Source organism: Malaclemys terrapin, chromosome 9 (assembly GCF_027887155.1).
Source record: "Malaclemys terrapin pileata isolate rMalTer1 chromosome 9, rMalTer1.hap1, whole genome shotgun sequence".
In the NCBI taxonomy this organism is placed as follows: Eukaryota; Metazoa; Chordata; order Testudines; family Emydidae; genus Malaclemys; species Malaclemys terrapin.
In genome coordinates, this window is record NC_071513.1 from 11599270 (window position 1) to 11617410 (window position 18141).

Here is an 18141-nt window from a genome sequence, read left to right on the forward strand (position 1 = left end):
GCTGGTGAACGGTCTACACTGGCACTTTACAGCGCTGTAACTTGCGGCACTCAGGGGGTGTTTTTTCACACCCCAAGCGAATAAGTTGCAGTGTTATAAATTGCCAGTGTAGACAAGCCCACAGTCTCTATTACCTTATGATTCTTAATCTGTCTGTTAAGGATGCCAATTGGAATGGTGAATTGACATTTGTCCACTAAGGACTAGACACTATCAAACTCATTTCACATAAGCCTCTGAACAGATGGCACTGATTAATCACGGTCCACAGCAGCCAGATTTAAACTGGTGACCTACAGGCGAAAGACTCCAGAGTCCATAACCAATCACTCCAAAATATTCACCCCCTCCGACTCTTTGCTTTTGACCATAAGTCTCAGGCTATGAAGACAGACTCCCAGTTTAAGTACAAGTTGTGAGACTTGTGCAAGAGGAGACATTAAAAGACCCCCTGCTCACCTAAAAAGAACAGAGGATAAAAAAGAGAGGGACTTTGAGCTGAAAAGTGAAAGGAGATCTGTATGCAGTGGGATTTAGCTTAATACAGCTGGCACCAAGAAAAAATGACCTCATATAAAGTGAATAAAAATAGATTCAATTTTCTAATGAGAAACTTGACTAAAATAAAAGTAAATTGCTAATTACTTTAATCCATACAAATCATAAAACTTTCAGTGTAACTGGCTCTGACTGCGATTTGCAATACCTCTCTTAGGGGAATGATTATGCTGCAGAGACTGCCATCCTGGCTAGCAAAGCAGATGTAGTTCTCTGAAATGCACATTTTTCCCAGCGTGTTGAAGTGGCAGAAAGGTACCCATAAGAAGCATTCATGCACTTCCTGCAGGGTCTCTTCTTTGGGTAGCCTGAAGAATGCACTAAACTGCTCACTGTGGGCTCGGTTCTCCAGGCCTCTAATGGATAAAAAGGGGAGGAGGAGAAGGAAAATCAAAGTTATTTTAATATCACTTTACATTTATTAAAACTGAATTGTGTTGGGAGGGGACTCTATTAAAACTTTATACTCCACGGTTTCGAATATATTACAGGCTCAATCCTGGAAGGCACTAAGGGAGTTGACTGTGCTTACACCCTACTTTAACAAAGTATTTAAGCGTATGCTTAAAAACACATGCTGAAGTTCCGTTTAAATCAATTGGATTTAAGAACTTTCTTAAGGTTAAGCACATGATTAAGAGCTTTGCTGAAAGGGGATGAATTGTTGTATGGAGGCCTAAATTAGGTGAAAAGTTATCACTTTCTAATAGCCCAATCGGCTCTGCTTTTCAACTCTTGGAAATAAACCAATTAAACCTAAACCAATTTTGGCTTGAAGAAGAATTGATTAGTGGGAAAGGTAGCCTCTGTGGGTGCATGTATAAAAAACATCTGCCACAGTATAATGCTTCAGAAAGAGAAGATTATATTCATTATAAATGCAGTGAAAAAACTATGTTTTGGCAGGAGAGCAACATCCATCTCCAGCACTGCTATCACACCTAAATGTTAATCATCCAGTTTTATATTATAATTACAAGTATAAATATATGGCATGGGTGGCCAAACTTATTGGCCCCCCAAGCTGCATACAACCATCTTCAGACGTTCGAGAGCCAGTGCACACCTGCCGGTAGCCAGGGCTCAGGACTTCAGCCCCCCTCCTACTGAAGCCCCTGCTGAAATGTATTGGACTCCTGGAAATCCCTCCACTGAAAGCTGTGGAAGCCACACTATTTGAAACTAGGCTTGAGAAAGCCCTGCCAAATATGCTACAGGGACCAAACCTGCACTGGCCCAGGAGACAGACTTTAACCCAATGGATATTTTAAATCTGACCTTTCATGTTATCCAAAACAATTCAATAGTAAGAAAACCAGTCACGAGTCTCCAACACATGGTTGCTTATATCACCCATTGCCAATGACATCTGGCCCATGCATTTGTTATCTAATTAACACATGCTGAAAAAATTGTTTGCTGCCCTTCCCCATCCTTTCACCAGCAAGCTACTCTTCAGTGACATCACTTCTTGCTTTTTATCCCCACTAAGACACTACATTTTTGAAAATGAATTTTGCTGTAATGTTTTTCACAAAATATTTCAGAACCTTGAATACAATTATTATCTAAAGAATGGAACCTCTTCAGAGATCTTATTTATACAAGATGTAAACAAATGTAAATCTGGGGCTGTAAACCCTCTGATGAAATCCCGTTAAAGCAGAGAATAAAGCAATAAGATTTTCCTCCCTTTTTCTATATTAATGTATTAAATGGTTCTCTCTTAAGGAACCTATCAAGAACCCTATTATTATTATTAAACAGCTTTGGTGTATGACAGTACTGAATAATGTTTTCTGCATTTTTTCCTGTTCCAAATATGTTCTCTGTTTTCTGTGTAAAAATAATAAAAGGTACAGAGGTAAAGCCTTGAATTACAATTAATTCTGGCCTATAAATTGTGAAAGGATTTTATAAACCTGGGCCATGAAAACCAACGTGTCAGCATTAATGATTTGTTAAAATACACTCAGAGAAACTAAGCTTTACCATAGAAGAGCCTCTGAAAATGAAAAACATGCAAATATGCCATGTAATAATGCACACTTGGGGCTATTATTACAGTTACAGATCCAGAGCAACTCCACTGCCTTTTGTGTGGATACTCCAGATTTACACTTGTATATCTGAGATCAAAATCTGGCTCTCTAGACTTAGGCCTGCATCGGATCTGACAAAAGTGAATGAAGACCGGGTTAAGAGAACTTTCCTACAGAATTTACAATGAAGGCAACCATCTCCTGCGTTTAGTGTATGTTCCCTGCTTGAGTAAACGTCATGTGGTGTTCAGTTTTGTTTTAAAGAAGGAGAATCCTGTGCTATTAGCACAGATTTGGTCAATTTGTGCCTTGATGATTATTTTGAATGGTGTTTTTGTGAATCTGATTAGCCATGAAGAATCTGTAAACATGCTGAGATACCCACACAAGTATCTGTGAATAAAGCTGATATTATTTCTTATACATCATATTCACGTGATTTCTTCTGACAACTAACAGTAAATTATAACACCCTGCATTACCCAATGTCTAAGAGGACACTTGGGTAAAAGACACAAATGTTAGCAAAGCTGCTATCGTAAGCTCCTTCAGACAACGACTGTGTCTTCCTGTGCCTGGAACTCTACTGAGCACTCAGCTGACGTTCTACAAACAATAAATTACCTCTTGGTGATTTGCAGAGGATCACGGAGGACTAGGTCACTTTCAAATGTCTCCTTGTCAAAAAGTCTCCTTACAGCGTAGTTTGCCAGCTGCTCCATAAGAAGGAACGTTTCATTAATGTGCAAAAACATGGAAAAGTAGTGATCCTCCCCACGGGAGCACACATGAATACTCTCTGTCAGGATCACATTGGAGGTCTTTTCAAGTTTTGAGATTTCATCCCAGGAGATAACGAGTTTTACTGAAAATATGAGTATAAGCAGGTGTGAGTAACTTCTCACTGCTCATTAGCCGCCTACACTTTTTCTTTAACACTAAGGGAACAAGCGGTCAACAGCTCTGATAAAATGTAATTAAACAGCACAGTTAAATCACTAATGAGTAGGGAAGTCTAACATGGCTGAAAGCATTATAGTGAACCACTGAACAGCCTTTATTGTATTGCATGTTTCTGGGGGAAAAGGAAGAAGCTTTTGTGTATTTCAATAAGGGCCAAATTGTAATAATCCTCTCTCCTATAGAGTAGTACCTTATTCCACACCTACTCCATTGGCTTCAGTGGAGCTGCTTGTGAGGTAAGGTACTATTTAAAATGGGTTCTATAATCTTGCCTGACATAGTTGCTTTCCCTGTTTTATAGCCCAATCCTTCCACGTGCTGAATGCACTCAACTACCATTGACTGCCATGGGAGTGGAGCGTGCTCAGCTCCTTGTAAGATTGGGCCCTCAGTCATTTGTGCCCCTTCAAAAATAAGCGTACAGAAAAACTGAAACTACTGCTATTCCACAAGTACAAGAACATCACAGGCTATCTTCAAAGTTACAGGAAGCTTGCCAGGTACAATTTCATGGCTAGAAATACATCAAAAAGTGCCACATATGTTAGTACTAGATTACACTTTCTGTTCTTTTTCCAATGTAAAACTGCAAATGGCTAAATGAACTATAATATCATGCAGGCTGCTCTGTTTTAATAGTGCATTTAAAATAAAGTTTCTTAAAGCAAGCAGACCGTTTATATCTAAGGGGCCTGTGTCTTTCTGATGTACCGCTGTGCCTTCTGCTGGCAATCATGAGTACTGCATGCATGTACTGGCAGGAAAATATATAAATGCTTATAAGTCTATGCAACTTTCTTCATATTTTCTAGCTTTCAATCACACAGTTATTGCTCACATAAATGCATATTTTTTAAAATGAACAATCAAAATGACTTTACATACATAAAAAGTTGTGTGAAAATATCAGCAAATTATAATGCCTCTATTTGGGAAGATTATTTTTGTTTTAAAGTTGTACATGAGACAGGAATTGAACCAGGAGCCTTAAGAGTTGAAAGCATGAATCTCTACAGCTTGAGTTAAAGACCCAGGATTTTCAGCTAAGAGCTGTGCCAGACCCATATTCTCTCTGAATCCAGAACAGAGAAAGACAAGTAACACACACTAGTGGGCTACACATGCACATGAAAATAAAATAATTCTAAATAATATATTCCCACTGATTATTTTGATTGCTAATTTTTTTCTACACTGTTTTTATTTGATGTTCATGTTGCAAAATAACTAAGTTCCATTCTCAAAGAATTATGGTGTGAAATGTTACTTCACATTTGAAAAATATAAAATAAAATGGTGATGAGTGACTGGGCCAACTTACTTTCTGCTCCCAGCAAAAATGAGTAAAAGCTAAGAAAGTTGGTACTAAGATAAAGCCATCCCTGACAGGGCATTCGCCCCTTCCAGTAGCTGCAGGAGTAATAGGTCACCAACTTCTCCTGCTCTGCTAATCCAAAGCACTTCTCGAACTTCAGAATAGCTTCACGAAACTTCTCAGGATCTTCTTCTTTTATGAAAGAACCTTTCCCTTCTTCAGCAATCAATCCCTAAAAGCAAAAACAAACAAAAAATGATTAAATTAAATATATATATATTAACAAACCACGCAACATATTTTGTGCTGGATATTTCAGGGAAAGAATGGTCTTGTGGCCAAAACACAGGACTGAGAGTCAAGAGGCCTAAGTCTATTTCAGACCCTTCTACAGACTTCCTGTATGACCATGGTTAAGACACTTACGTTCAGTTTCCCCATCTATAAAATGGGAATAATGAGGCTTCCTTACCCCACTAGGGGTGTTGTGAAGCTACATTCATAGGTATTTGTAATGTGCTTTGTCGTCCATTAATGGAAAGTGCTATAAAAAAAGCTATGGATTATTACTAGAAGGTCACACACTCCATTGCTTCTGAAGGCCGAGCTCATTTCACACACCAGGGACTCACTGCATTCTTTCATTACCCACCTCCTCCACAAGCTCCCTGTGTGCCACCCTTCTATCCCCCTCTATTTCAGGGACTCCCTGCAATCCTCCCCTCAGGCCGCCCCCATTCGCCAATTACCCCCTCATGCCAAAGTCTCTGTGTGATAGCACATTTCGCCCTTGTACCATTGCCCCCATTTCTCTTCCAATCCCAGGGACTCTCTGTGCCCCCACTCCAGGAGCTGTATCCTCACCCATCCCCCTGTTCCCCTCAGACCAGAGCTCCCCAACCCCCATTTCCCCATCATTCATTCTCTGAAATTTTGGAATTGATCAAATGCAGCATTCAAAAGTTATCATGTTTGTGACAAAGGGGGCATTTTCTATAACATTTTTATGAATTCTAGGCATGCCTCAATTTTCCTCTGTGCACAGTGGATGCAAAAGGGTTAATGCTGCTCCTGGAACAGCGCTGGGGACAGGAGGTGTGTGCACTACCTTGATGCCTGGGTGGAATGACTGGGTCCTTAAGGATCTGGTTGATCAACACAGGACCCAGCAAGACAAAGAGCCCGCCCCCAACAATGACTGAACAATCAACCCCAAACAGCAGGAAACCACAGCAGGTGAAATATATGAACTGAACTGGAATAATGGCTGCACTTTTGGAGGGACTCAAGAGTTCTGACTTGGGAAGCCAAAGGGAACAGGGAGATAGAGCAAGGGATAGAGTCCATCACAGCTTGGATGATAGCATTGGCTTTGCCAGGATGGACCATGGCATAACGTCTGCTTCTGTGTGCCAGACTAAGGACTTTCAGCTTCTGTAGCCAGGTGACCCATAAAGAATTACCTTGTTTTGGAGAGGCTGCCTGTGTTGCTGTAAATACTCTGTGAGAGCACTGTGCTCTGAAGGGCTACAGTCCAAGCCTCCCGCAGGAGTTTGACTGGGCTGAATTCGCTGCAGGGATTCACGGAGAGAGACAGGGAGTGCTGGTGCCGAAGGCCCAGTCTCAGAGTCCTTGAGGCTAAGGGCCTGCCCATGTGGAACTGTGTGGGTCTTTGGTGCCCGGCATACTGAAGGGGTCCCTGGTTACAGGCTGGAGCACAGAGAAGATCCTGTGTATCTGTGACAGCATTGCATATAGACAGACAGGGAAAGGCCCTCGAGATTAGTGTAAGGCCTCATTTTGCTTTCTCAATTATTATTATTGTTGCAGAATATTCTTTTCCCACAAGTTTTAAACAGTTAATTGAAGGCAACTGATACATTTTGTTTATCAGCAAGAACAGGATTTGTCCTTATCAATTTTACTTATCTTTGAAGTGAAATAGATTCACCCCATTCCATTGCTCCTATCCAACTGCAATATAGTACTGCATAAAAAGAATTACATTGCACCACAATGTTGTCCCCTAATGTCCTAAAAAAAGGGAATGTTATAGATATATTTCTGAAGAGTGAAAATCATAGCTTTCCTCTGTTATATCACCTACATGCTACTTACTCTTATCTTTCCCTGTACAAAGCTAGTAACATCTTCATTTGAATCAAACACAGATAAGGTCTTCATAACATTGTGTTCCAACCAGTCCCAGTGTTCCGTTATTTCTTCTCTGCTGGCTCCTGATAAAAGAGTAACAGGTTAATAAAACTTAAGAAATAAATTTCACCTAAACAAAAATCACAAAGAACTTGTCCACACTGGAAAAATAATCAAAACGGTCGTAGTTAGCACAGTGATCATAGTTACTACTGTTTCCCAAATGTTGGGTCCCGACCCATCAGTGGGTCATCAGAAGGCTCTAGTTGGGTTGCCATGTCCAGGGCCAGATTAACCCATCACAGGGTCCGGGGCTAAGCAAACATGCACTTCTCCTGGCCCAGTGTGAAGGGGAGGCAGGAGGTTTGGAGAGCAAGATGTGGCCAGGCCAAACCTGAGTGATGCTGAGACCCCATGCATCAGGTCACAACATGTGGAGTGAAGAGCCAGGCCCTGTCTTGCAGGATGAGAACTGCTGCTACAGGATGAGTGCGGGGCAGGTTCGCTCTCCAATCATCCCGACCCAAGAGGGTCTGCTCTGCACCAGGCCAGGATTAGGATTGTGGTGCCGGGGCAATGTTGGGTTGCAAAAAAAAAGTTTGGAAACTACTGTTCTAGATACAGCAAAGTTTCTTCCTCTTCAGATACATTCTATAGACATCTATGTTGTCTAAATAACTCTATCGTAAAGCAGGACCTGATTACCACCTAGTAGCACTCAACATGGCTATGTCATGCTTCGACCTTGTGATGTAGGACCAAGTCACAAATTAATCATATTCCTAATCATGTTAAAGCTTCGGTGACCACAATTCAGGAAGAACTGTAGTTCTGTCTACACAATTCAAGTCCTGTCTACACCGCAAGATCAAAGTGGGTACTGTTTTGCCTTACTAGGCTTCCACAATTGTAAAGAAATCTTTTTCCATTCAAAATAAAGAATGTATGTGGCAGCTACTCCGTGATGCAGAAACCACTGCCTTTTTGATTCATATAAACTGACTGATCCTTGAAATGTCTTTGGGCCTACCCAGAATGACTGGTCTTTCACTCTTGCACTTCCTGCAAACCCAATGTACTGAAGCAAAAGATACTTTCTTTTCCTTCTCGGTATGCATGCAGGAACAGGAATAATTTGACATAATCAATGTTTAGAAAGAACTAAGCTGTACAATCCAGGATAAAGCTGTACATCCAAAATATGAAGGGCATATAAATGCAGTAATTAAATCATAGAAATGTAGGGATAAAAGGGATCTCAGGAGGTCATCTAGCCTTGCCCCCCAATACTGAGGCAGGATTATGTACACCAACACCATGCCTGAGGACAGATGTTTATCTAGGGTTACCATATTTCAACAATCAAAAAAGAGGACACGGGGTACCGCCCTAGCCCCGCCCCCTCCCACTTCCCGCCCCCCTCAGAATCCCCCCACCCCCTATCTAAGTCTCCCTGCCCCGACTGCCCCAACCACTCTCTACACCCCCTTCTCCTGACAACCCCCCCAGAACCACCGACCAATCTAACCCCCCCTGCTCCCTGTCCCGACTGCCCCAACTGCTCTCTACACCCCCTTCTCCTGACAGCCCCCCCAGAATCCCCGACCAATCTAACCCCCCGTTCCCTGTCCTTTGCCTGACCCCCACCCCCTCCACCAGGCCGAGGGAGAGCTGCGGGCTACACTGCAGCCAAACAAATAAGGCACTGCTCTGCATGGGAGGAGGGAGCGGGGGAGGGGGAGGGACTCTGGCTGCTAGAGGCCCCAGTGGCTGCAAGCGGCTTTCAATCAGGCACAGCCGTCCAATCAGCCGCGCCGCACTCTGCATGAGGGGAAGGGGGAAATCCCGGACATTTCTACCTTATTAGAAATCCCCCCGGTCAGCCATTTAAAGCTAAAAAAGCCAGACATGTTCGGGGAAACCCGGACGGATGGTAACCCTATGTTTATCTAACCTGTTCTTATAAATAATACAACCTTCCAAGGTATCCTGTTCCAGCGCTTAACTACCGTTCTAGTTAAAAAGGTTTTCCTAATATCAAACCTAAATCTCTGTTGCTGCAAACTACGCCAATTATTTCTTGGCCAACCTTGGTGGATTTAGAGAACAACGAATTACCATCCTATTTATAATAAACTTAAATATTTAAAAACTATTATCCTACAGCCTTCTCCTCTCTACACTGAAAACGCCCAATTCTTTCAACTCCCCTCATAGGTCAAATGGCAAAGTCAGCCTCATTGCCTCATTTCCCACGCACTGTTACTCTGGTGAAAATACTTAATCATTTTATTCTTGATCTCCCCGCAAGGATTTTGCTTTCAGAGAGCTGTCACCCATCATATAAGGAATGTCATAACAACTTTATGAGAAAGAGAAAGAAATTTGCCTCAATGAAACACATGCATTTTCCAGTAAGGTGTTTTGATTAGCAGTTTAAATTTCATACAAAAGAAAGATATTAGCTGCTAGCTAGTTTTATGATGTGTGAAATGTCAGTACGTCAAAATGGTTTATGGTATACTCGAAGACTAGGCCTGTTTATACGCTCTGTTAGGAATTTTGCCAGGGGTAATAGCTAGTAAACCACAATCATAAGACTACTGAAGTAAAGATGATGTTTATGAAACAGCAGCAATGAGGATCCAGCGAGTGCAATACTCGGACTATTCTTGGGGGTTAGGTGGTTTTTCCATAAAATGGCTTTGACTAGGTCAGGATTTATTCAGCACTTCTGGGTAAGCAGATTCTACAATATAAGAGGCTACAAGTTTTCATACTCTACAGGAATTGTTTAGAAATAAACAGGCCCAGTACATGAATACACTATCACCACTTCCCTCCTCACCAGAAAGCTCCATTGACGACATCTTTATCATTTTGTTTTATGAAGACTGACACCTTAAGCAGGTGTGAGCGGTTTTCACAGGCTTATTTAATACTGCACTGGGACTGAATAGAAATTCCTCTAAGTACAGTTAAGAAGAAGCTGGACATTTATGATGGATGATGGAGTTACACTGGCATTTCAAAAAGATGAAAATAATGTCAAGAGTAATTAACACTGCAAAAATAGGGCAAAACTGATTCTCTACCTGACTATGCACTAAGAATCTAGGGCAGTTCTCTAAACTCAGGCTCAAAGATTCTGAGGCACAGATGCAGCCATAATCTGATAGAGAGACTTTTTTAAAAAAGTGTCACTGGCTCTTAACTTACTAGGCACTTTTGAAAACTCTCCCTTAGAGCCCAGCATTCTGAATGTTTTTTCTATGAGCATTCATATCTGGTACCGACAAAAATATCTTACAGTAGGAAAAGTGAACAGGAATACTGAAAACAGTTTTGATTTCTTCTCCAGACTAACTTGAAACCTGGTTTGAGAAGCTAGGACTCGTGGGTTCTAGTCCCATCTCTGATACTGATTTGCTGTGTGGTTTTGTGCAAGTCACTTAACCTCCCCTCAGTCTCTAGTTACCCATCTGCAAAATGGCATAACACGTATCTACTTCACAGGAGTAATGTATTTTAATGCATTTGTTATTGCAAAACGTTTTAAGATAAAAGTAGCTGTGTCAAAGTTTTTTGGATATTCTGCAGTGTTTAGGTTATACTACCCTAGCTATCTTTTGAGAATACAGGCCAGCAATTCCAGTAGGTATCAGCAAAACTACATATCACCTTTTTCCATTTACAGTTATTATCCAGTTATTATCTATGCATGTTCTATTTTTATATTAATAAATTAGAAGAGAAGAAGAACTGTGCAGACTCCAGTATTGCAGCATTTACTCAAGTGAGTAGCTCCCTACAGTCAACAGGGCTAGTTGTGTAAGTAAAGGCCCCAGGATTGGTCCCCAATACTTATATCACAAGATTCACAGACTAGGTCACTTTTTGACTTAGTTTGCAATGTCTTCTTACATGTTTTGTGAAGTGCTCTGAATGCTTGTGGAGCTATGTATATAATAAAAGTGAAGACTTCTGATTCACCAACTAGTTGGTAAATACACAAATAAATGTTCTTTGACGGGATCTGTCCCTATCCATCCAAATTCTATACACATTTTCTAAAAAAATTCAGACTTTCCTGAAGAACACCTACTCTCAAGAAATGAGAATCGGCATCTGTCTTTTAAAGAACTGTATCCCCACGGCGTTTTTAACAGTTATTAAACCTCACAAAAAATGTAATGCGAATAAAGCAATGCTTTATACTGGGCCAACAAATACTGTGTTTTCCTGCCAAAAGTTCCCTGACAGTTACTTTATAATTGTTTGCCCAATTAATGACATCATTATCTCCCCTGTACACTCATGCTGAAACATGAGAAGAATGGTCTTTTAAATAAAATATAAACACACACACACTCAATATTCTGAGCACTGCCATCATACTACCCATCAAAACACCATGAACATAGGTTCTGTGCTTTGTTTCCCACTAAAAGCCTGTGTTTCTCCCTGGATTACTGTAAATTCTCTGATGGTGACAAAAAGATCTTTCTGACATTATAATTTTTAATTACTTTATTCGCTAAAACTGACCACAGGTTTTATGGGAATAATAATCTTGCTCTAAACATGATTACAGTGAAAAGAACAATAAGACTATCATCATTTGTGTGCCTACCAGGAATCAATTATGCACAAGATGGGTTACCGTAATAGCAAATAGACCTCAGGCAAAGTTAAAATCCCATTAACACACTTGTTTAGGGCTTGTCTACACTGGCAATTAATAGTGCTGCAACTTTCTTGCTCAGGGGGGTGAAAAAACACCCCCCTGAGCGCAGCAAGTTGCAGTGCTGTAAAGCACCAGTGTAAACAGTGCCCCAGCGGAGCTGCGCCCCTCGCGGAGGTGGTTTTTTAGAGAGCTGGGAGAGCTCTCTCCCAGTGCTGCGCTGCGACCACACAAGGCACGTTAAAGCGCTGCTGTGGCAGTTCTTTAGCGTTGCCAGTGTAGACGAGCCCTTAGAGAATTACAAAGTAACAATAGGAAAGCAATTTAGTCTCTTGTTTTTATTAACTGGATACTACCTCATGGAAGGAACAGACTATATTTGTGCTTTGCATGACAAAGCCATTATACAGCCTTTTAGATTAACTCTTCTATATGTAACACAAAAGTGATACAATTTCAAGTACTAGCAGCAGGCAGATCACTTTTTCCTGCTTCCTAAGGGTTGAAGTCATGGCAACAGAATTCTCAATAGTACAGGTTTATTTTTTTTCATTTATAGGTATTTTTACTGCACTCATCAACTGAGTATATTTTATGGCAGCCTGTAACCACTTCTTATTATTTCCCCAGGAATATTCCTAGGATTTTACTTACCAACAGGTTACAAATGGTTCATTTTCTAGTAACTCACGTTTTCCCTTGTTTTTAAAAGTGCTATGTTTTAGAGTGTGTTACTCCACACATTGTCCTTTGGCCAATACACCATATAGATGTAAGCAGAGTCAGGATGAGCTCTACCCTGACAGCTGGTGGTGAATTATGGCGAGTGTGGAAAAGAACTCCAGGGGCTGATCTTGTTTGCATAGGCACACCCACTCGCCTGGCATGAAACAACAGCAACTCAAAGTGGTTACTTTGGCTGGTGTGGGATCCCCAGTTTTCTCTGTTATTGGGGCAGGAAGAATAAAGTTTTGTTACCCTGATTCTGTGTATCAAGGCCAGTGGAACTGTTGTATGACAGAAGGACTGAGTGAGTCCTTCACCATTACCTAAGTAGCACTTGCTTGACAAGGGGCATGGGTTACAAAACCCAGTGAATTGAGAGAGGATGGGGACAGGTATTTGTACCTGATGGTATGGGCCCCCTCTGAGGGTTTGAAACACCAATTGTACTACCTCCTCTCTCCACTGTTGAATGTCAGAGCTAACTTTGATTCCATTAGGAGTCTAGTTACAGGCTGCTGAGCTCAATTCACTTTGGGCCAATGGTGCACTAGCGCTGGGGCTCCCCTACTATGAGCTGAAATTGCTAAGAGCTGAAATCACAAAAGAGCTGAGATCACTGAATGCTGTGTTAACTAGTGGGGGAGCCTGAAGCTATATTGCTAAGCAGCTGGCGGAGCAATTTGTGGGGACGACTGGAGGAGCAGCGAGCGGCACGAGGCCAGTTGGAGCGGCCCAAGGAATTGTGAGCGGAGCTGTTTGCGGGGATGGCTAGAGCGGCTCATAGGTCAGTGAGCGGAGCGGAGCAGCTTGTAGTGCGGAGCAGTTTGTGGGACGGCAGGAAGTGGACTGGCTCGTGGTGAAGGCTGTGGCGGAACCCCACGGAGAGACGGCTGGCCGGCCTCGGATCACGTAAGGTGCCCCTTAACACCCTGCATGCCCCCCACTTTTACTCTGGGGCTGCACTGACCAGGAACAGAAACTTTGGGGTTTGTTGGACTTTTGGGACTTTGGGTGGTTGCTGGACCCAAGAGACTTTGGGGGTGTTGGACTTTGGGGACTCTGGGTGATTTTTGGGTTGCTGGATTCAAGAACCAAAGGGAAAGGACATAGCCCAATTTGCTGGGGTGGTTTTTTTTGCTCATGGTTTGTGTTATGAATCCTGTTTGTGGTGTTTTTCCAATTTAATGCTGATGTCGTTTACCTCATGTTATTAAACATTTTCTGCTACATTCAGACTCCGTGCTTGCGAGAGGGGAAGTATTGCCTCTTAGAGGCACCCAGGGGGTGGTATGTAATTGTCCCAGGTCACTGGGTGGGGGCTCGAGCAGGTTTTGCATTGCGTTATTGAAACGGAACCCCTAGATACAGAACCCGGCCCTTGTTGCTGCCAACTTAGATGGGCAGAAGGGTTACATAAAATTTAGGTCTCTTATTGATCATTATCCTCTAGGGACATCCTTGAAAAGCATGCACAGGAGGAGATTAGATTAGATTGCAGGGGGAGAGGTTTCATATTACAATATAGGGATATGGTATTAATGTCTTTTTTAAGTAGTTGATGGTACAATAGGATCTAATTTCTTGTCTAACTGAAGAAGAGAAGATTCTGATGCATATTGGATAGCAAAAATCCATGTGACTATAGCACAGCATTTAATAGTGGAATTATTTGTGTGTAAGACTTTGTGGGATCAGACTCAATACAGTATGAAGTTTCTCTGGGAATGCTACAAAGTTTATCTTTCCCCCAAAGGCATCTAAAGGAGGGGCTGGAGATTGGAGGAAAATTTAACTGGAGTCTTATGGCTCAGTAGAGTGTCTAGTTTTTGTTAAAGAGTCTATTAACTTAAAAGGTTTAACTGGGGAAAAAGCTGATGAACTAAAATGTGACACTGCAAAATTTTAGAATTTACCTGTGCATTTTTAATTTTGGGTGTTCCCTGAGCTCTAGATAATGTCTGAGAAATCAAATAAATATATAAACATGACATGAGTAGCAGTTAGTAAATATACAGTTAAGAGATAATGCTAACTGCAAGATATAGTGTGTTTAGGAAATATTCAGTACTGTCAGTAGGGCTCAGTGCTATTTCACTGAGCTTCTGGAACTGAGACTAGACAATTAGAGACTGAGCAAATTATAAAAGGAACAAAATTTTGGTCTCTAGGGGAAGATACTGGATGAATAAAATGTGCCCACAAAACAGTATGCTTAGAGAAGCTAGACCTTGCTCTTAAGATCAAACACTGCCATCAGTCAGCAGGAAACAAAACAATAGGAAGGAATGAGTAGTGAAAGGGTGAGAGGGAACTCAACTCCTGCTATAATCAGGTTTACTTTAACAAGCAAAAGATAGGTTAGAAAAAACACAGTTTGTGTTTTCGGTTTATTCCTACCCATGCTGACCTCAGACTTCCTTGTGGGCAAATTTATCATCCTCCTCCTGAATTCTGTTGAGCTGCATGGACCATGCACAGCTTAGAATAGAAAAAGCTGTGTACTTCTGCTCTAGGGAGAATACCAAAGCAGTTTCGTAACACTAGAAAAACTGAGATGCACCTGAAAGCAGGGAGTCTATCTGAAGACAAAATACAAATGCTGCACAGCAGAACAACCAAATACTGGGTCATAACTTGTTTCCTTATCACACTATCGGAGCTACACAGGAAGGGACTGGGGTCGCACTGGGCTCGGCAAATATACGTAAAGAGTCAGGGGTAGATTTTCAAAAGCATAAATACCAGTTTTGTACAGAATTCCCATTGTACCTCTGAAAATCTCCCCACAGACTTTTCCCCCAAGGGCTTACAACTAACAGACACAAACAAACCCAGGCTGGGGCCAGGGATCTAACAAAAGAACATGGTAATGATTGGCACAGTTATGTTTTATTTTGTTGATGGTTTTCTCCCCCCGTTTTTAATTCAGAGTAGAGACAAGTGAGGGAGAATGGCAGGAATGGAGGAGTTAGTACAAGTATGACAGTGACAGCTTGTCACTCTCCTAGATATAATAGCAGGCAGGGTTTTGTAGGCATCATGAAAGAGGAGTCTGAAGGAGGGATGTGAAGGAGGATGAGACAGTGGGTCTTGAACATACTGGCCATTTTTACCTGTACTATACCTGCCTAGTTTGTCAGAGTAGCTGCCTATTGAACATTACTGATATTTAGTTATACAGGAGCAAACCTATGTTAATCCAAAACTTATTGGAACAGGACAACTGGAAAGTGACTGCTGTACTGCTCAAGCACCTGGCATAGTTCCAGTGCCAACCCCACCCTAGGAAGAGATGAGGGTTGTGGCACCCACAACTCAGCTTCCATTGTCTCTAAATGCTCCTGAGAAAGGGTGTTCCAAGTATGTTTGCATTGAAATAGAAACCTCAGCTATAACATCTATACACCCATAGAAGCCAATGGGAATCTGTCTATTGACTTCAGTGGGTGTTGGATCAGGCCCTAACACTACAAACTCTTTAGAATGCCAGTACTTGTATAGGTGTGTCTATTTGCCTAGCACTATCTGTGCAACTAATTGTGTCAATACACTTGGATCTAACTGGTTTAGGGATAAACTGAATGACTGCTGAAGCTGAGGTGAACATTAATTTTACTATAATCCACTAGCAGAAATCTGCTGCTGGCTAAACTCCTGCTACAAAACTCATCAGGAATAAGGGGACAGTTCCATATTATTTTCTCAATACTTTAGCTTTATATCCTCTTCAGAAATATAAAGCTATTGGGCAAAATGTATTCTGGATGGGAATGCTATCAGCAGAAAGGGACCGTTGAGACCTTTTTAGATGATTTATGCATTTTAGCTATCTTTAAGATAAATAAAAGAATTAAGTACTGAGGGGGAAAATATCATTAATATAATTTCAATAATGCCAACAAAATTTTGCTCTTTCATGATAATTAGTGAGTTTGTCAAAGGTTACATTGAAAAAAAATTGCCTTTGTGCCTATAACCTTTTATATATGACCATAGAATCATTGAAGATTAGGGTTGGAAGAGACCTCAGGAGGTCATCTAGTCCAACCCCCTGCTCAAAGAAGGGCCAACAACTAAATCATCCCAGCCAGGGCTTTGTCAAGCTGGGCCTTAAAAACCTCCAAGGATGGAGATTTTACCACCTCCCTAGGTAACCCATTCCAGTGCTTCACCACTCTCCTAGTGAAAAAGTGTTTCCTAATATCCAACCTAGATCTCCCCCACTGCATGCTTTTTATTGTGACATCTCAGAGATAAGTAGTTCTCAGTGTTGAAGTGAAGTGCTGTTTGTACAAGCCTGTACTCATTATTTAATAAAAATAACTAATATAAGCCATGATTTATTATATGCAAAATATCTGGAAGAAAATGAGACTCAATATTTGCAATCATCTGTCTGCATAGCAGGTATATATCTCCATTCTCTGTGATCCACAAACATTCTTAAATTAATAAAAAGGAAAGAAAAAACAGGCCATAGAAGTAAAAATCGAACACTTCATGCTGGACTTTTAAATGCCCAATCCTGCATGGTGCAGATTTTCTCCAACTTCCATTCAACTACTCAGCATTTTGCAGAACTGGGCCCTAAATGAGCAACTGCTGGCAGGTTTTCCATTTTCTCAATGTAGGTGAGCAGTTTTACATTAAAACCTGATGGGGTTTGAGGGAGGAGAGAGAATTATCCCACCAGATGTTTACATGCCGTTCTTAGGTATATTGACATTAGGGAAAAGATTTGCCGCTTTTTAAAATCATTTAGCCTCCTAATAAAGAATCACACTTACCACATGCAATGGACCAGTAGACTTGAGAATCCGGTGTTTGATGCAGGATCCGAAATGGAGCCACTTTTGATGTAGAGTCCAAGACTGCATCTAGTGTCCCCATGAGAAGGCCTGTTGTATTTAAGATACAGTTTTAGACAGTTTACTAAACAGAGTCAAATTAGGATTTTGCATCATACGTTCAGATTCTAATCTTGCATTCCTTACTCAGCCTGGGATATTACATGGCTAAGTAACACACACTTCCACGCCAAAAGTATTTCTTTTAGTGGCTATTAATTTTTCAAAATGATTCTGCTGCACTTCCTATCAAGATAAAGCCTCCCAAAGTAAAATACAAAACAAGAGCAATTAAGGATCAATAAGAAATTTATGTCAAGTAAACAAATCTTATCTTGCAAACTGTAATAATTTTGTAAAATGTAAGTGAGCAAACTCATTTTCTGCTGTCATAAACCAGTATTTATACTCTCTACATTAAGAACTAAAATGCTAAACAGATAATGTTTATATTTGTTTGACAAGCTTTTGTTTATTGAATTATTCATAACACTGAGCTCGTTTTACACTTGGCCTTGACATAGCAGATGTTTTCATTGTTAATCTCTCTCGCCATTCTCCCAGTATCATTGTTTTCGGCTATGATATATGGCACAAAGATATATTTGCAAAGTCACCATTTGCAAAGACTGATGCAAGCACTTATCTTAAAAGGGTGATTTTATGATAGTCTGCTACAAAACAGCACTGCTCAAAATGCCAAAACATTCATAATATCCACTACAAAGGCTGGCAACATTTCACTAGGTTTTAAGGTTCAAGAAACTAACGTTGGGTTGATCTCAGTCATGTTATCAGTCCCCAAGATGAGCAGATACAGGAAACACATTATGAAGATCATCATCATAAAGG

The 18141-nt window shown here is 41.1% G+C and overlaps 1 protein-coding gene across 2 annotated transcripts in view; it reads right to left on the minus strand.

Annotated features, from left to right (window-relative positions):
- Positions 1-18141, minus strand: part of TBC1D8B (TBC1 domain family member 8B) — a 62173-nt gene that overhangs the window by 32028 nt on the left and 12004 nt on the right. For both annotated transcript variants that reach the window (XM_054039293.1, XM_054039292.1), the window contains exons 2-6: positions 17230-17340; positions 6997-7115; positions 4885-5110; positions 3225-3465; positions 707-914 (exon numbers count right to left, since the gene is read on the minus strand). In XM_054039293.1, coding sequence (XP_053895268.1) covers positions 707-914; positions 3225-3465; positions 4885-5110; positions 6997-7115; positions 17230-17340 — 905 coding nt within the window. The remainder of the gene's footprint in view (positions 1-706; positions 915-3224; positions 3466-4884; positions 5111-6996; positions 7116-17229; positions 17341-18141) is intronic.